General features: G+C 42.2%; 1 protein-coding gene across 1 annotated transcript; it reads right to left on the reverse strand.

The window, feature by feature from the left end:
- Positions 1-3291: 3291 nt before the first annotated feature.
- On the reverse strand, positions 3292-15692 carry vstm5 (V-set and transmembrane domain containing 5). Its single transcript, XM_078403138.1, has 4 exons — positions 15623-15692; positions 8746-9072; positions 4522-4665; positions 3292-3323 (listed from the first exon to the last, which is right to left on the reverse strand). The coding sequence occupies exons 1-4, from the start codon at positions 15690-15692 to the stop codon at positions 3292-3294; spliced, it is 573 nt and encodes a 190-aa protein (XP_078259264.1).
- Between the last annotated feature and the right edge of the window lie 299 nt (positions 15693-15991).

A 15991-nucleotide genomic window follows, 5' to 3' on the forward strand; every position in this document is an offset into this window, starting at 1 on the left:
TGGGACTTTGCTGCTACATTTTGGAAATTGTGTGTTTTGAGTTGTTATGATCTTATAAAGATGAAAAAAGGTTTTTGCCTCTGACCAGTGACAAACTAAATTCAATACGAACAATTTATGTGATGTGAAGAACATAGCGATAATGCTGTCACATTTAATGCAATTCTATTTTTGCACGCATATTTTAGTATTGCATGTGGGTAATCTTTACAGATACATATTTCTATTCAGCAATTGTTTAAATTTAATTTCCTCGTATCTGTGTTGAAGCCAGGCAGTGCTTCTATTGGAGCACTACTGGAATGCTGAACACAGTTCTGGGTTCTATAGCAAAAGGAAGGCAAGCTGATGCAGGGATGATTAATGGGTCAAAAATTATGGAAGGGTAAATTATGTGGGAAACTTAGATGATAAAGTGGCTCCTCTGAGGTAATTAAGATATTAAAATCATAGAGAAGGTGAAAACATTTAATAATTTTTCAGATTTCCTAGTAAATCCTCTCCTTCGACAAACACATCAAACACATCACCAAGACAGCCTTCTTCCACCTCAAAAACATCGCCCGTCTCCATCCATCCCTCTCCTCCACAGCTGCTGAAACCCTCATCCACGCCTTCATCACCTCCCGTCTGGACTACTGCAACAGCCTCCTCTATGGTTCACCCTCAAAAATCATCAACAAACTCCAACACATCCAGAACTCCGCTGCCCGTCTACTCACCCACTCCCCGATCCGTGACCATATCACCCCCATCCTTTACAAGCTCCACTGGCTCCCCATCCCCCAGAGAATCCAGTACAAAATCCTCTTCATGACCTACAAAGCCCTCCATAACCTGGCCCCAGCCTACCTGACTGACCTCCTCCACAGACACACTCCAACCCGTAACCTCCGCTCTGCTGCTGCAAACCTCCTGTCCCCCCCCATCCGGACCAAACTCAGATCCTGGGGGGACAGGGCTTTCTCCATCGCTGCTCCCACACTCTGGAACTCACTACCCCAAACCATCAGAGACTCCTCCTCACTCACCACATTCAAAACATCACTGAAGTCTCACCTGTTCAGCACTGCCTTCAATCACTGACCGTTACCTCACCTTCTTTTTCCTTTTCTCTTCGTTTACTTATTTATCTATTTATTTTCTTTTATGTTTTAGTAAACCTTGTAAAGCGTCTTTGAGTGTTTAGAAAAGCGCTATATAAATGTAATGCATTATTATTATTATTATTATTATAAATCGGTCAAGGCTGCACAACCCTAATCCTACCTTGACAATGGAACACAACTGAATACTTCTTGCACCACAGATAGACACAAAAAGCTGAAGTAACTCAGCGGATCAGACAGCATCTCTGGAGAAAATGAATTGGTGATGTTTCTGGTGGAGACCCTAAGACGGATTTCGACCCAAAACATCACCTATTCATTTTTTCCAGAGATGCTGTCTGACCAGCTGAGTTACTCCATCTTTTTGTGTCTTATCTTTGGTTTAAACCAGCATCTGCAGTTCCTTCCTACACACTTCTTGCACCACCATGGACTTCGATTTTTTTTTTAATTGTTTTTTAAACTAATGTTTTTTTTCACAGTCCTGTTTTTTTCCTTTTAATGCCTTGCAGTACATCTTGTTTTTGTGTGTTGGCTGAGTCTTTAATTCTGTGATACTGCTGCAAGCATGATTTTCATGAAATCTGTGCTTCATCAGGGTTGGTACAGTGGCACAATGGTAGAGTTGCTGCCTCACAGAGACCTGGGTTCTGTCTGTAGGTGCTGTCTGCATGGTTTGTACGTTCTCGCTGTGACTGCATGGGTTTTCTCTGGGTGCTCCGATTAGCTCCCACACTCCAAAGACCTGTGAGTTTGTAGGTTAATTAACCTGTAAATTGTCCCTCGTGTGTAGGATAGAACTAGTGTATGGATGATCGTTGGTTGGTACGGTTTTGGTGGGCCAAAGGGCCTGTTGCCACGTTGTATCTCTAACAGTAAAACGAAATCATACTTGTGCATGTGACAATAAACATGACGTGAAGGTGATTAATAATTGAATCTGAATACCAGAAAGGAATCTGCTTCCTTGGTTCTACAAGATGGTATTAAGAATTGAAGAAATCAGTAGCAATCTTGAAATGTGGTCTTATTTGATTAACTTTTGAGTATCTTCTCGGATAGCATGTGTTCATTAGAATTTTGAATGATCGTGGCCATTGCAATAGGTGAACAATTTTGCTAATGAACAATAAGTTTTCATCTGCTTATTTTAAGGGAAAAGGAAGTTGTCGTATCTTATTTAATTGAAACGTGTAAATCAGCAAAGATTAGGAATCGAACTCTACTGCAGGGAACATTGCCATCTTGTTGATTACGGCTATCCACTGCAACTGAATTCTCCGACATTGTTGTTCACTTTTATTACTCCAGGTGTTTTCAATCACAGCAAATTAACAATAACATACTTAATTCTAAAATTGAAGCTGTGGTGCCTGGGAATTAGGCCACTCCCTGGATCATCCCCCTCAGCACTAGTTGGACAGGGCTGGGGGAGGGCCTGTTGCTACGGGGTTTGCCTGTTGCTACGGGGTTTGCTCTAAGGGGGAGTCAGACACTTGTGTGTTGGACTCAGGAGTGAGTGGATGTGCTGTTGCTTTATTAAATCACCTTTAATAGTTACCTGGCATCTTGCCTTATTCCGATCGCGGCCAGACCCACTACAAGCTACTTTTTAATTCAACGTACAAATGTAGATATTTTACAGATTCATAACATTATCGAATATCAAAATATCTAATTTGTAGGATTTACTTCCCTCTCAAAGCAAATAATTTTGACACTGGGAAGCATGCAAAGTTTGTCGTTTTCCTTAAATTTATTTTGTTTACCTAATCATTAAAAGATTGTCATTTTAAAGAATCCTGTGATCTACTTTTACACAGTTGAACAAAATATATTCAATAGAATCTACTTATTTTAATTTGAATTAATTTGTGCTTAAAGCATGTGCTTGATATTCTACTTACAAACACAATGAAAACAGTGAGTAACAAATGCCGTCTTCACAGTACACCTTTATAAAAGCTGTTGTCAATACAAATATCACAATAGCTGAAATCATTTACTTATTATTATTATTATTTACTTATTATTGCATGGTGATCAGCTCATCAATTTTGCATGAAAGTATAAATATGTGATATGTATATTTAAAGATGTTTCTTAGTGTGAGCATGTTTCTTTTGTTTGAAATTATTTCAGTTTTAATCCAACAAATAAACTGGAATGCATCTAATGAATTTTATAATGATGTTTCTTCCATTTCTGTGGAACCTTGCCAAAGGAGAAAATAAAACACAAAGAAAATATCAGGAAAAAAATCATGCTCTTGTCAACAGAGGGAAATGGATAGTTTTGAATAAACATTGAGGTAGAAAATATAAATGCCAAATTTTATCCCACATGAATATGAATCATGATTGCATATTAATTATTCTAGTGGGTTTCTATGTATAGCATGTATTGATTTTAAGTGAGACACGAGAATCTTCACTATTAAGCATTACTCATCTTTTACTAAGAGATAACATGTTAAACTAAAGTAGAACATAATCTGAAATATTATAAATGTGTATGCTTACAAGTGTGCATTAGTCAGTATTCATTTACATTACTTGACCCACAATGTTGATTAAGGCAATTAGATAATGTATAGTTTACAACTAACCATTTCTCCTCTTTCACCTCCACCCCACCCAAATTTAATACCATTTGACTAGCTGTATCTATTTTCAATGTTATTCAACAAAACATTGTCATTAAGAGGGAGATGCTGAAATCTTCAGCAAAATAAAAAGTGCTGGAGGAACTTAGCGAGTCAGGCAACATCTGTGGAGGGAAGGGGAAGATGGCATTTTGGGTCAGGACCCTTCTTCAGATAGATTGTATGCGGGAAAAAACTGGAAAAGAGAGTAGAGGAAGGACAAAACCGGGCAAGTGATAGGTGGATACAGGTGACGGGGCGGGGTGAGCGGTGATTGGCAGATGGGTAGAGTAAGTAGGTTTAAAGGAGTGTCTTAAAGGAAGTGAAAAGAGAGAGGCAGATATTTGTGGGAATTCCCCAGAGCTAAATTGTTGAAATTAGAGCTGCTCGGTGGTTATTAAAAGAAGGTATGTGAAAGAGGCCAGAAAAATGCAGAGACCTTAAAGGGCTTGGGGGCATTGGAAAGCATGAATGACAATTTTAAAATTGATACTTTCCAGAGAGTTGCTGTCAGATAGCCAGTACACGATAAATGAGTGAATTAGAATGTGTGCAGAAGGATTTTGGATGAGCTTAAATTAAAATTTGGGTGGCTGTCAAAAGATCAATGGATTGGGCATGAATAAGGATCTTGGCAACAGATGGAGCATGTGGAGAAATAAGATAAGGAGGGGAAACAGTAGGTTTTATAGCATTAATATGCATCACACAAAAGACTGATCATGCTTTACCACAAGGGATTCTTCTATCAAACTAAACTTAGATTACCATTTGCATTCCGTGCTCTCCGCTTTATTTTGCAGACTCTCACACTTTGATTGCAGATCCACAGGAAGAACATTAGAGCAGCAGATAACGTTACAAGTGCTGTAACAATGACAGCTACAAAAAGCAAATCCTCATGAACTGGTTCTGCAGAAAAACAAATGTCAAAAGCCTATGGAATTTATACATAGAATTTTTACTTCAGTTTGATTTCTTATTAGTGTATTGCTTATTTTGCAAATTGTTCCCTCTGAAATACAGAATAAAAGATGACCTGGGAGAAAGTCACTCAGGAGACTTCAATTTCTTTCACTTTGGGAGTGGTAATCCACTATGCAACTTCTCAAAAGCAATCTTATTGTTCCTCCACAAAGGATGAAGTTTAGGCTGTAATCTAAATATACAGCAACCTTGATGAGCAGGATAGGAAGGATGGACTGGCCCAATGCTGATTGTTTCCAAGCTCCAGGTTTTTATTGGCACTCAAAGTGCTGTAATTGGCTGAAACCACGTTGCTGGCCTAAGGCGCTCGGTGATATAATACTTTGGAAGACTTTTCCAAGGAAAGTTTGTAGAAATCAATGAATTATTGCAATACTGTTAGCATTACATTCAATGCACACAAGGATCAATACCATGTTAGAAAAGGGATGTCAAAGAAGCTGATGTTGAAAATAAGCTCTTGCTTTATATTTAAATATTGAAACACTGAGTAGGTCTGGCAGAATAGATTATGCTTGTTCTTTATCCTCAGTACTTATTTTAGAAATTTTATGTATCATTTGTTTTTTATATGTCATCTGAGTCAATGTGTGTTGCCACATTTGTGGAACAAAGGAACCCCTTAGACTCTGTTCTGCAATACTCCCTAAGGCCTTACCATTTACTGTGCAAGTTCTTTCCTGGTTTAACTTGCCAAAATGCAACATCTCGTATTTGTCGCTGCTAAATTCCATCAGTTTTTCCTTTCCCACTTTCCCTGTAGGTCTGGATCCAGTTCTAATCTTAATTACCTTCACTGTCCACTGTACCGCCAATTTTTGTGTCATTTGCCAACTTACTAACCGTGCCATCTACATTCTCATCCAAATCATTAATATTGATGACAAACCATAGACCCAGCACTGATCCCTATGGCACTGGTAACAGACCTCCAATATGCAAAACAACCCTGCGACTCCTTCCAAGGACCCCGACAGTCTTTTCAGGTGAGGCAGAGGTTCACTTGCACCTCCTCCAACCTCATCTACTGTATCCACTGTTCCAGGTGTGGACTCCTGTATATTGGTGAGAACAAGCACAGGCTTGTGATCGTTTCGCTGAACAGCTTCTCTCAGTCTGCCTAAACTTACCGGATGTCCTGGTTGCTCAACACTTTAACTCCCCCTCCCATTCCCACATTGACCTTTCTGTCCTGGGACTCCTCCATTGTTAGAATGAGGCCCAGCGCAAATTGGAGGAACAGCACCTCATATTTTGCTTAGGTAGCTTTCACCCCAGCTGTATGAACGTTGACTTCTCTAACTTTAAGTAGCCCTTGCTTTCCCTCTCTCTCCATCCCCTCCCCCTTCCCAGTTCTCTGGCCAGTCTTACTGCCTCCGACTACATTTTATCTTTGTACCACCGACTCCTCTGACAACAGTCAGAAGAAGTGTCTCGGTCCAAAACGTCACCCATTCCTTCTCTCCAGAGATGCTGCCTGTCCTGCTGAGTTACTCCAGCATTTTGTGTCTATCTTTGATTTAAACCAGCATCTGCAGTTCTTTCCTACACCTCTATTACCAGCCTTTGATTCCTACCTACAAGCTAATTTTGTATCTTATGATGGATACCTCACTCCGGATCTTGTGAATTACTTTTCCGGACCAGCATACTATGTGGGACCTTGTCAAAGGCCTTGCTAAAGTCCACATGGACAACGTCTATTGCCCTGCCTTGGTCAATCTTGGTCACTTTTTTTTAGAGATATAGCGCAGAAACAGGCCCTTCGGTCCATCGAGTCCACACCGACCAGCGATCCCTGCACGTTAACAGTATCCCACACTAGGGACAATTTTTGTTACATTTACCAAGTCAATTAACCTACAAACCTGTACGTCTTTGGAGTGTGCCAGTAAACTGAAGATCTCGGAGAAAACCCATGCAGGTCACGGGGAGAACGTACAAACTCCATACAGACAGCACCCATAGCCATGATCGAACCCGGGTCTCTGGCACTGTAAGAACTGTAAGGCAGCAACTCTACTGCTGTGCCACTGTGCCGCACTTCTTCAAAAAAAACTCAAATCAAATGTGAGCTAAAATTTCCCACATACAAGCCATACTAACTATCCCCAATCAGTCATTGTCTTTCCAAATGCTGGCAGATCCTGTCTCTCAGAATCACCTCCGGTAACTGGCACACCACTGACATCAGGCTCACCAGGCTTTGGCTCCCTGGCTTATTCTTGTAGGAAAACCTTGGCCAACTTCCCACAAGTCTGAGAATACACTTAGTCAGGCCCCGAGGATTTATTCACCTATATATACCATAAGAACTCCAGGACCACCTCTTCTGTAATGTGGATGTGTTTAAAGACATCACTATTTCCTTCCTTAGATTCCCTAGCTTTTACACCATTCTCCATGCTAAATCGGGTTGAGAAATATTCATTTAACACCTCAGCATCACCTGTGCTCCAGGCATCCAAGATGACCTTGATGATCTTAAGAGGCCCTACTCTCTCCCAAGTTACCCTATCGCTTTAAATATACTTAGTTAAGTTTAGTTTAGAGATACAGCGCGGAAACAGGCTCTTCGGCCACTGGGTCTGTGCCGACCAGCTTATTTCTCCATTTATTAACACTATCCTGCACCCACTAGGGACAATTTTTACATTTACAAAGCCAATTAACCTACATACCTGTACGGCTTTGGAGTGTGGGAGGAAAATGAAGATCTCGGAGAAAACCCACGCAGGTCACAGGGAGAACGTACAAACTCCATATAGACAGTGCCCATAGTAGGATTGAACCTGGGTCTCCAGCGCTGCATTCGCTGTAAGGCTACAACTCTACCGCCGTGCCATCATGCCGCCCATACTTATGGAATCTCTCTGGATTCTCCTTTCCATAATCTGCCAAAAGTCATTGCTTGCCCTCTTTTTGTTTAGGTGCACGAGTGTACTTCTTGAGGGTACCTTGCTTGGTATGCCAGTTGCATTCCCAGGAAAGAAGTGCTCATAGAGTCAGCGGTAAATGAAGGGGGAGATGCATTACTGACAGCAGTGTTGTGCCAGGAACTTAGCACATGCCCCCCCCCCCCCCCCCCCCCCCCCTCCCCCCTGCTCTCTCCACCACTGCACACTGTTGTGGAGGGATGCTGGTGCAAATCCCAGCCCTCCACTGGCATTCCTGCAGCACCGAATTGCCCCCTGGTCTCCTGTGAGCATTGGTGAGGTGATAGGCTGCCCATTGCTGAGGTGTAGCTCAGGGCAGCATGCCAGACAGCACAGTGGGTGCCGGGTGTTGCTGGGGTCAGCAGCGATGACCCCGAGTGAAGACACACAGATCAGCCAGTTCCTACAGTCACTCTTATAACCTCTGCTGGATGTCATGGAAGCTGCTGTCTCCCTCTTTATTTGGCTGAACTGCTTCCTGCACGCAGAGGATTTCTCTCCGGCAATAAGCTCAATTCCCGGTGACCACCTTTGATCTTGTGCTGTAGAGGAATATCTAGTCTGGGAGGCTCTGGGCTATTTGTCAACATATGGATCAGTGGCTACCAATCCCTGCAATCTCCATGCAACCTACTTCTCAGCTCCTGACCACACCGGCCCACTCAATGCCAGCCCTTACAGACGGCCTCTCCTCACTGAGCTGTGGGGCCATTCATTGTGTGGAGCACCAGGTTCCCAGCCGAGCTGCTTTCAACCTAAGCAGATGTATCTTTTAAAGTACAGGTCTATTTGTAGGAAGGAACTGCAGATGCTAGTTTAAACAAAAGATAGACACAAAAAGCTGGAGTAACTCAGCGGGTCAGACAGCATCGCTGCAGAAAAGGAATAGGTAACGTTTTGGGTCAAGACTGCCCGTCTATTTGTACTTGTGAGTGTTCAGACTAGGACCAAGAGTGAGATAGTGAATCGGTGATCTGAGAGGTAATGCCTGCAGAGCACAAGTATAACTAAAGGTGAGACCACGTGTTCTGCCTTCAGGCAAAATCAAAGCATGCTCACTGCACCTTACCATTTATATTCAATATAATAACCCCATCCTTGCTGCATCCTTCAGCATCTGCTACAGTCACAGCATAACAGCCAGCATCATAGATCTGAACATTTGAAAGCTGGATGGATCCATTCCTGAACACCAGAATCCGGTTTTCATAACCCTTTGAAATGTTTTGATAGGTGCCTGGTTTCCAGACGATGATGTCCTTCATTCCCCATGATGATAAGTGCTTCCATTTGATAGAAAGTGTTCCATTGCAGCGATAGTCCATTGAAAGAGTGGCGTTCTCATTCGCTGTGGCATTGACAATAGAGTGAGGTATTGATATTCCAATTCCATTAACTGAAAAATGATAGAAACAATGCATTTGTTATATTTACAAATATGCTTCTACAATTTGCGTTCCTTCAAACCTCATGAGCATCGTAAGTACCTAATGTGGCAGGAAATTTAAGAACAGTTGTGAAGTTGCTCATTGATGTCCTACATAAAACACAAAAGAGCCTAACTCACAATGGCAATCAAGCACCAAGCAATTCCTTCAGATATTGGGCTGACCTGTCAACCTGGGCTGTCAACCTACTGTGATTATAAAACATTTCTGAGGTAGTTGCTGCTTCAGCCATGGTTTTGTGACTTTTTGTGAATGGCACATTGTGATCTGTGCAAAAAGATCTGTGCAAAAATCCGTGCATGTGTGATCTGTGCATAAAGAATTTCACTGTGCAGAGCACACGTGACAATAAAGCACCATTGACCATTGGTTTATAGTTTTGTGTTGCAACTGCAATTGGGAACTGAGAATGTGGCTCGTGTGCTCGCATCAAATTGTGCCGAAATTTTATGCTGACCTAGCTTAGAGTACAAAGATAGACACAAAATGCAGGAGAAAATCAGGGGGACAGGCAGCATCTCTGGAGAGAAGGAATGGGTGACATTTCGGGTCGAGACCTTTCTACAGACTGATGTCAGGGGAGTGGATAAGGAAGTGTATAGTTTAGTATATATATAATATCTAAATGTGTTATTGTCCAAAATTCCTAAATCTGTTATTGTCCAATATTAATTATCAATATTAATGATCAAAATTATCAATATTGTCAAAATTAATTAGAGACAATTCGCACACATTGTTAAAAATGCACTACTATACTGTTTTGGCTACAGCCCTAAAATGAGCCTGTGACCTATGGAACACTGAAGATCTTGATGGCCAAAGTCAGTGCTGTCTGGTTGTTCTGGTTTGAGTTGAAATTATGGCCATGGCAAGAACTGGATGACAATAGACAATAGACAATAGGTGCAGGAGTTGGCCATTCGGCCCTTCAAGCCAGCACCACCATTCAATGTGATCATGGCTGATCATTCTCAATCAGTACCCCGTTCCTGCCTTCTCCCCATACCCCCTGACTCCGCTACCCTTAAGAGATCTATCTAGCTCTCTTTTGAATGCATTCAGAGAATTGGCCTCCACTGCCCTCTGAGGCAGAGAATTCCACAGATTCACAACTCTCTGACTGAAATAGTTTCTCCTCATCTCTGTTCTAAATGGCCTACCCCTTATTCTTAAACTGTGGCCCCTTGTTCTGGACTCCCCTAATATTGGGAACATGTTTCCTGCCTCTAATGTGTCCAACCCCTTAATAACCCCTTAATGCCAATATAATATTTTCTGCCTGGAATTGTGTGTGACATGATAAAGAGGCCATTTTCCAAAATAGGGGCTCTTCTTGTGAAAATAAATTCTATTCGATTGTCTCAAGATAAAGAAATGTATTTAAGGTACATTTGTCCAATAATGTTTTATTCAGAAAATAAATATTTGTGGGCGATATTGGTGCCAATCCTTGGTGCATACACTATTCCAGATAGGCAATGTAAATAGGTTCTATTATTTAAGCACAGAATGGCCAAGTAAATAAAAGGTAAGTTACAATAGATTTGGCTAAGATCGTATTAAATATTTTTTTTAGATTTGTGGAGATACAGCACGGAAACAGGCCCTTCGGCCCACCGAGTCCGCGCCGCCCAGCGACCCCCGCACATTAACACTACCCTATACACACTAGGGATAATTTTTTTAAAAACATTTACCCAGTCAATTAACAAACCTGTACATCTTTGGAGTGTGGGAGGAAACCGAAGATCTCGGAGAAAACCCACGCAGGTCACAGGGAGAATGTACAAACTCCGTACAGACATCACCCGTAGTCAGGATCGAATCTGAGTCTCCGGTGCTGCATTCGCTGTAAGGCAGCAACTCTACCGCTGCGCCACCGTGTCGATGAAATGTGAAATAAATTGTTGTTGAGCATTGTGTAAGGATAAATAAGTCAGCAAAATTATTTTCAAAACCTATCATGTTCATGATTAACATGCAAGTCAACACTTTTTACTCTAATATTTACATAACTAATTCACCAAATACAGCTGTATTGAATGAATGTGGAAATTAAAATGATTGCATTAGCTATATTAAGTGTAAAAAGGAACTGCAGATGCTGGTTTAAACCGAAGATAGACACAAAAAGCTGGAGTAACTCAGCGGGACAGGCAGCATTTCTGGAGAGAAGGAATGGGTGACGTTTTGGGTTGAGACCCTTCTTCAGAAGTTCCTTCATTAATGTAATAAATAAGATCATGCTTTCTTCTTATTACACCTGCACCAAGCAGTTTAATTTTTACAATGAAATGTCAGATTAGGATGAATGGTAATTATTTTTCCACCTTGATGTCATCTGATGGTAAAAGTAGTCTGGCATGTAAAGATGGAGATCTGTGATATCCATCCTGATGGCATTAAATGGCTGTGTAATGTGAGTAGAATTGATCACACAAGTCGTGCAATGATCAGTTCTGCTTATTTAACAGCTTTTGCAAAGCCACTGTAAAAAGAGAAATCAAAGAATTTGATTCTAACCAGTGAAAGTTATTTATTTACCATTTTCACTGTCACTGTCACTGCACTGAGTAGCTCCTTCAGTGACAGACTCCTTCGCCCCAAGTGCGTGAAGGAGAGATATAGGAGGTCCTTCCTTTCTGCTGCTGTGAGACTGCACAACCAGCACTGCTCCCAGCAGATGAGTCAACAATAACAGCTAAGAACACACAGAAAACTGATGACAAATTATGTATCTTTTATTTATAATGAATGATCTCTTGCTCTCTTGCTATCCACTTTGCTGCTGTAACACTGTAAATTTCCCTGGTGTGGGTCGAATAAAGGAATATATTATTATTAATTTTTACATGACTGGACTCCAGTCGTATATACAAATGTCATTTTAGAATGTGTGGCTGAATGAAGTAGTGGAAAATATAATTTAGCTTTAGCTTTTATAGTTAACATTTGAGCAAGAAATGTTGCTAATTAACCGTCCATGAATAAAATTCACATTTGGATATTTATGTATATTAGCACAAGGGCACATTCAATGTTTGGGACGATGCACTGCTTTTAGAAATCTAGATAATTTATCACATGAATCAATGCCAGTTGATATCATTGTAAACTATTTTTGAAAAATCAATATTGGATATTTATTCACCCTAATCCGTCCAGTGCATTTACATTTTTGAAGGTGTATCAGTTGACAAATGTGATTTCCCTGGTAATAAAAAAGAACTGCAAATGCTGGCTTATATCAGAGAGGCTCAATTGCTGGAGTAACTCAGTGGGTCAGGCAGCTTCTCTGGAGAAAATGGATAGGTGACGTGAAGAGGGTCTAGGCCCGAAACATCACCGATCCATTTTCTCCAGAGATACTGCCTGACCTGCTGAGTTAATCCAGCATTTTGTGTCTATCTGTGATTTCCAAGATGTCTCATTGTCCGGACCCTTTTTACGGATTGCATTTTCCTTATTACTAATTTGTGACAACTGACGTTTAGTTCCCTTTATTCAATCTAACTATTTTTGTGCTATATTTGCCACCTTCCAGTCTCCGATCCTTCGGCTTATGTGTTTTTTAAAAATCTCTGTTTAGTTACTTGTCCATGGAGGATGTTTGTTCAATCGCATGTTCTTTTGGTGAGAATTCAAAATATAAAGTAGAGACTTCCAAAATAAATATTTTATCTGTAAGAAAATAATTAAATCAGATGTCCTAAATCTACTGCCTGTTCACCCCTCAAACCTACCCAAAGGACTTTAAATCTGACAATCTAATCTGTGACTGAATTATGTCCCTTGAAGTTAGTGTTATATCCTCTCGCATTGCGATCATGTTTTCATTGACGATCCTTACAATCGTTCGCCTAATTAACTCTGCCTCACTATTCCAAGGGCAGTACATAATCTGTTTTACTTCCTTAAAACAGTAGGAATTTAAATTGGGGGTTAAGCTCTTAATGTATTTTTAATCGGTTTCAATCAGTGGTGGCGAAGCAGCCGCTGCAGGGAAGGCTAGGAACTTTAGTCTGGTTGGATTACATTAAATTGAACGGGATATTGTACCAGACCTCATCTACCCTACCCCCATTCCACTCATTTACAGAAAAAAATACATGTGAAACATGGATCTCTTTATCATCCTTGTTTAAGGGCCTATCCCACTTCCATGATTTTTAAGGCGACTGCCGGCGACTGTCAAAGTCGTAGCAGATCGCTGAAAAACCTTAGATTTTTTTAACCCTACGACAATGTATACGACTCCCCCTACGACAATGCCTATGACAAGCTACGACAACCTACCATCTAGGTGACGGCAAGCTGACGACAACCGGCGACCCAGTCGTCGCGACCTAGGACGTCCACCTACGACAGTGACTATGACAAGCTACGACAACCGAAGTCAACCTACCTCCACCCTCGACAAGATACGACCCTGTCAGGTCACAACTGATGACAACGGTAGCTATTTCACCTAATTTTGGCACAAAAATGGGTTTGGGTAGGGTCTCCGATCATTCAGCATCACGACTGCCAGAAAGCAACATATGATGGCATTGCCTTTACATCAAATGCAAGCCCTGCTGCTTGCAGTGGCCCTCATGCTTAAAATTCTGCAAGGCAGAAGGACAAGAAAAATGGGGAAGAAGAAGCCCAAGAAGAGGTCTGTGTGGTTGAAGCCCTTGTCCCTGAAGAGACCCAATGCAGTGCAATGTCAAAATAAATGAAAAGAGTTCGCTTTTCAATGCAGTGCAATGCTTGTGTTTGTTTTTGTTTTATCGGTCAAAATAAATGAAATTAAAATATTTGAAAGAGATGCCCTGAGAAACTACTCTGAAATACAATAACTTCAAACATCAATCTTTGGTCAAAATGTCCAAAATTTACTTTATTCAAACAAACAAAATTCTTATAAAAGGTGGATCAGCACCGGCGACAACTAAAGTCATCTAGCAACAACCTATGACGGCGCCCACGACAGGAGACGACAAGCTACCATCATTGGGGCGTGGCTGTGTTCTGCAGCTGCGGCTCACCGGCAGTCTCTCTGTCTTTTTTTTGTTTTTTGTCTATTGTCATCGTTTAATGTACGTTTTGTTCTATTTTTAACTCTATGTATGTGGGGGGGGGGGGGGGGGTGGTGGGGGGGTGGGGGAAACCTTTTTTTTTCTAATCTCTTCCTCAACGGAGATGCGACCTTTACCGTGTCGTATCTCCGTTCGTGCTACGGCCTAACATCGTGGAGTCGGCGGCCTCCAGCTGGGATCGACCTTGAAGACTCCGGTCGCAGGGCCTGGACTTACCATCTCGGAGGCTTCGGCCGTGGGCCCTGCAGATCGCAACATCGGGAGTTCGCAGGTCCCTGGCTGGCGACCAGTTTTTGGGAGCTCCAGCCGTAACAGCTTCGACCGCCCCGAAGCGCGAGGTACGATCGACCCGCTCGCAGGCCCTTCATCACCCTGCGTGGCTCGGCCGCAGCACTTTCCATCGCCCGGTGGGGGCTCAGGACTTTCATCGGCCTGCTCGGCTCGGCCCTGGGACTTTCCATCGCCCGGTGGGGGCTTCAAAAAGTTGGGAGCCTCGATCACCTCGTGGCACCACGGGAGACAAATGAGGAGGAGAAAAGACTTTGCCTTCCATCACAGTGAGGGTATGCCTAGAGCAATCACTGTGATGGCTGTTTGTGTAAAAATTGTATCTGTGTGTCCTGTGCTTTTTGTTGTCTACTGCCGGACCCTGACGTGAGAGGACGCTGGCGTTGTTTATTCGCCGCTTTTCCATCAGGATAGTTTGTCTGTTTGTTTTTATGTTAATTGTTTTTGTAAAGCGCTTTGAGCACCCGATAAGGCGCTATATAAAATAAATGAATTATTATTATTGTTATTATTATTGGCGTCAAGCCAGCTGTCGCCGAAAATTTTCGAGCAGAGAGAAATTTCCGAGATGACGCGAGAACAGCTACGACTCATTGCAGTCTACTCACGACCGTGCCCGCGACACCCCGCTGCACTACAGCAACCGTGCGGCGACAGCCTGGTCGCCGGCAGTCACCTTAAAAATCGGCAAAGTGGGACAGGCCCTTTAGAAACAGCTTCTGTTAACATGCAGACTCGGGACTGCAGGTATTAAGCAATGTAGAGCAAAACAACTCAGGAACTCAGCGGGTCAGACAGCATGTGTGAAGTCAGATGGTGTTCTACTGCATCGGATCAACCCGAAATTATCATCCTCCTGCCTCCGCAGAGGCTGCCTGACCCGCTGAGTTCCTCCAGCACTTTGTTTTTTTTTTGCTGCTGCTTGCGCTAACTTTCTTTTCCCACCAAACTAACTATCCCCCATCCTCCACATCCCAATTCAATGGCTACCGACCCACTTCCTTTCCTACCTTCCTTGTTGGCTGATGCTTCACAGTCAGCATGAAAGTTTGGAGGGGAATCTACCCTTATTTCAAAGAAGAAGCAACCCTTCTACATCACCAAATATATGAAAATGATTACTTACTGTGTAACCCCAAGCCGAATAAAGATAAGATTAAGAGAAGACTGTTGTGATTCCAGCTGTTTGCCTTCATTAGAAACACTGAACCATCCATGAGGAATAGGATCGTTAGCGCAGCACCAGCATTACCTACTGTGCCTGGCTCTGCCAAATGCTTTTAATTGGACTTCGGACGAAATGTTTAGTGAACAAACCGGTTTCTGTTTCATCTGTATATCAGCTGGCACACCACCTGTCACAAGAAAGGTTGGGACACGAGAGACGACAGATGGTTGAGCAAAGATCGACACAAAATGCTGGAGTAACTCAGCAGGACAGGCAGCATCTCTGGAGTGAAGGTATGGGTGACGTTTTGGGTCCCGACTCCAAATC

The sequence above is a fragment of the Rhinoraja longicauda genome, chromosome 7, assembly GCF_053455715.1.
Source record: "Rhinoraja longicauda isolate Sanriku21f chromosome 7, sRhiLon1.1, whole genome shotgun sequence".
Taxonomy (NCBI): domain Eukaryota; kingdom Metazoa; phylum Chordata; class Chondrichthyes; order Rajiformes; family Arhynchobatidae; genus Rhinoraja; species Rhinoraja longicauda.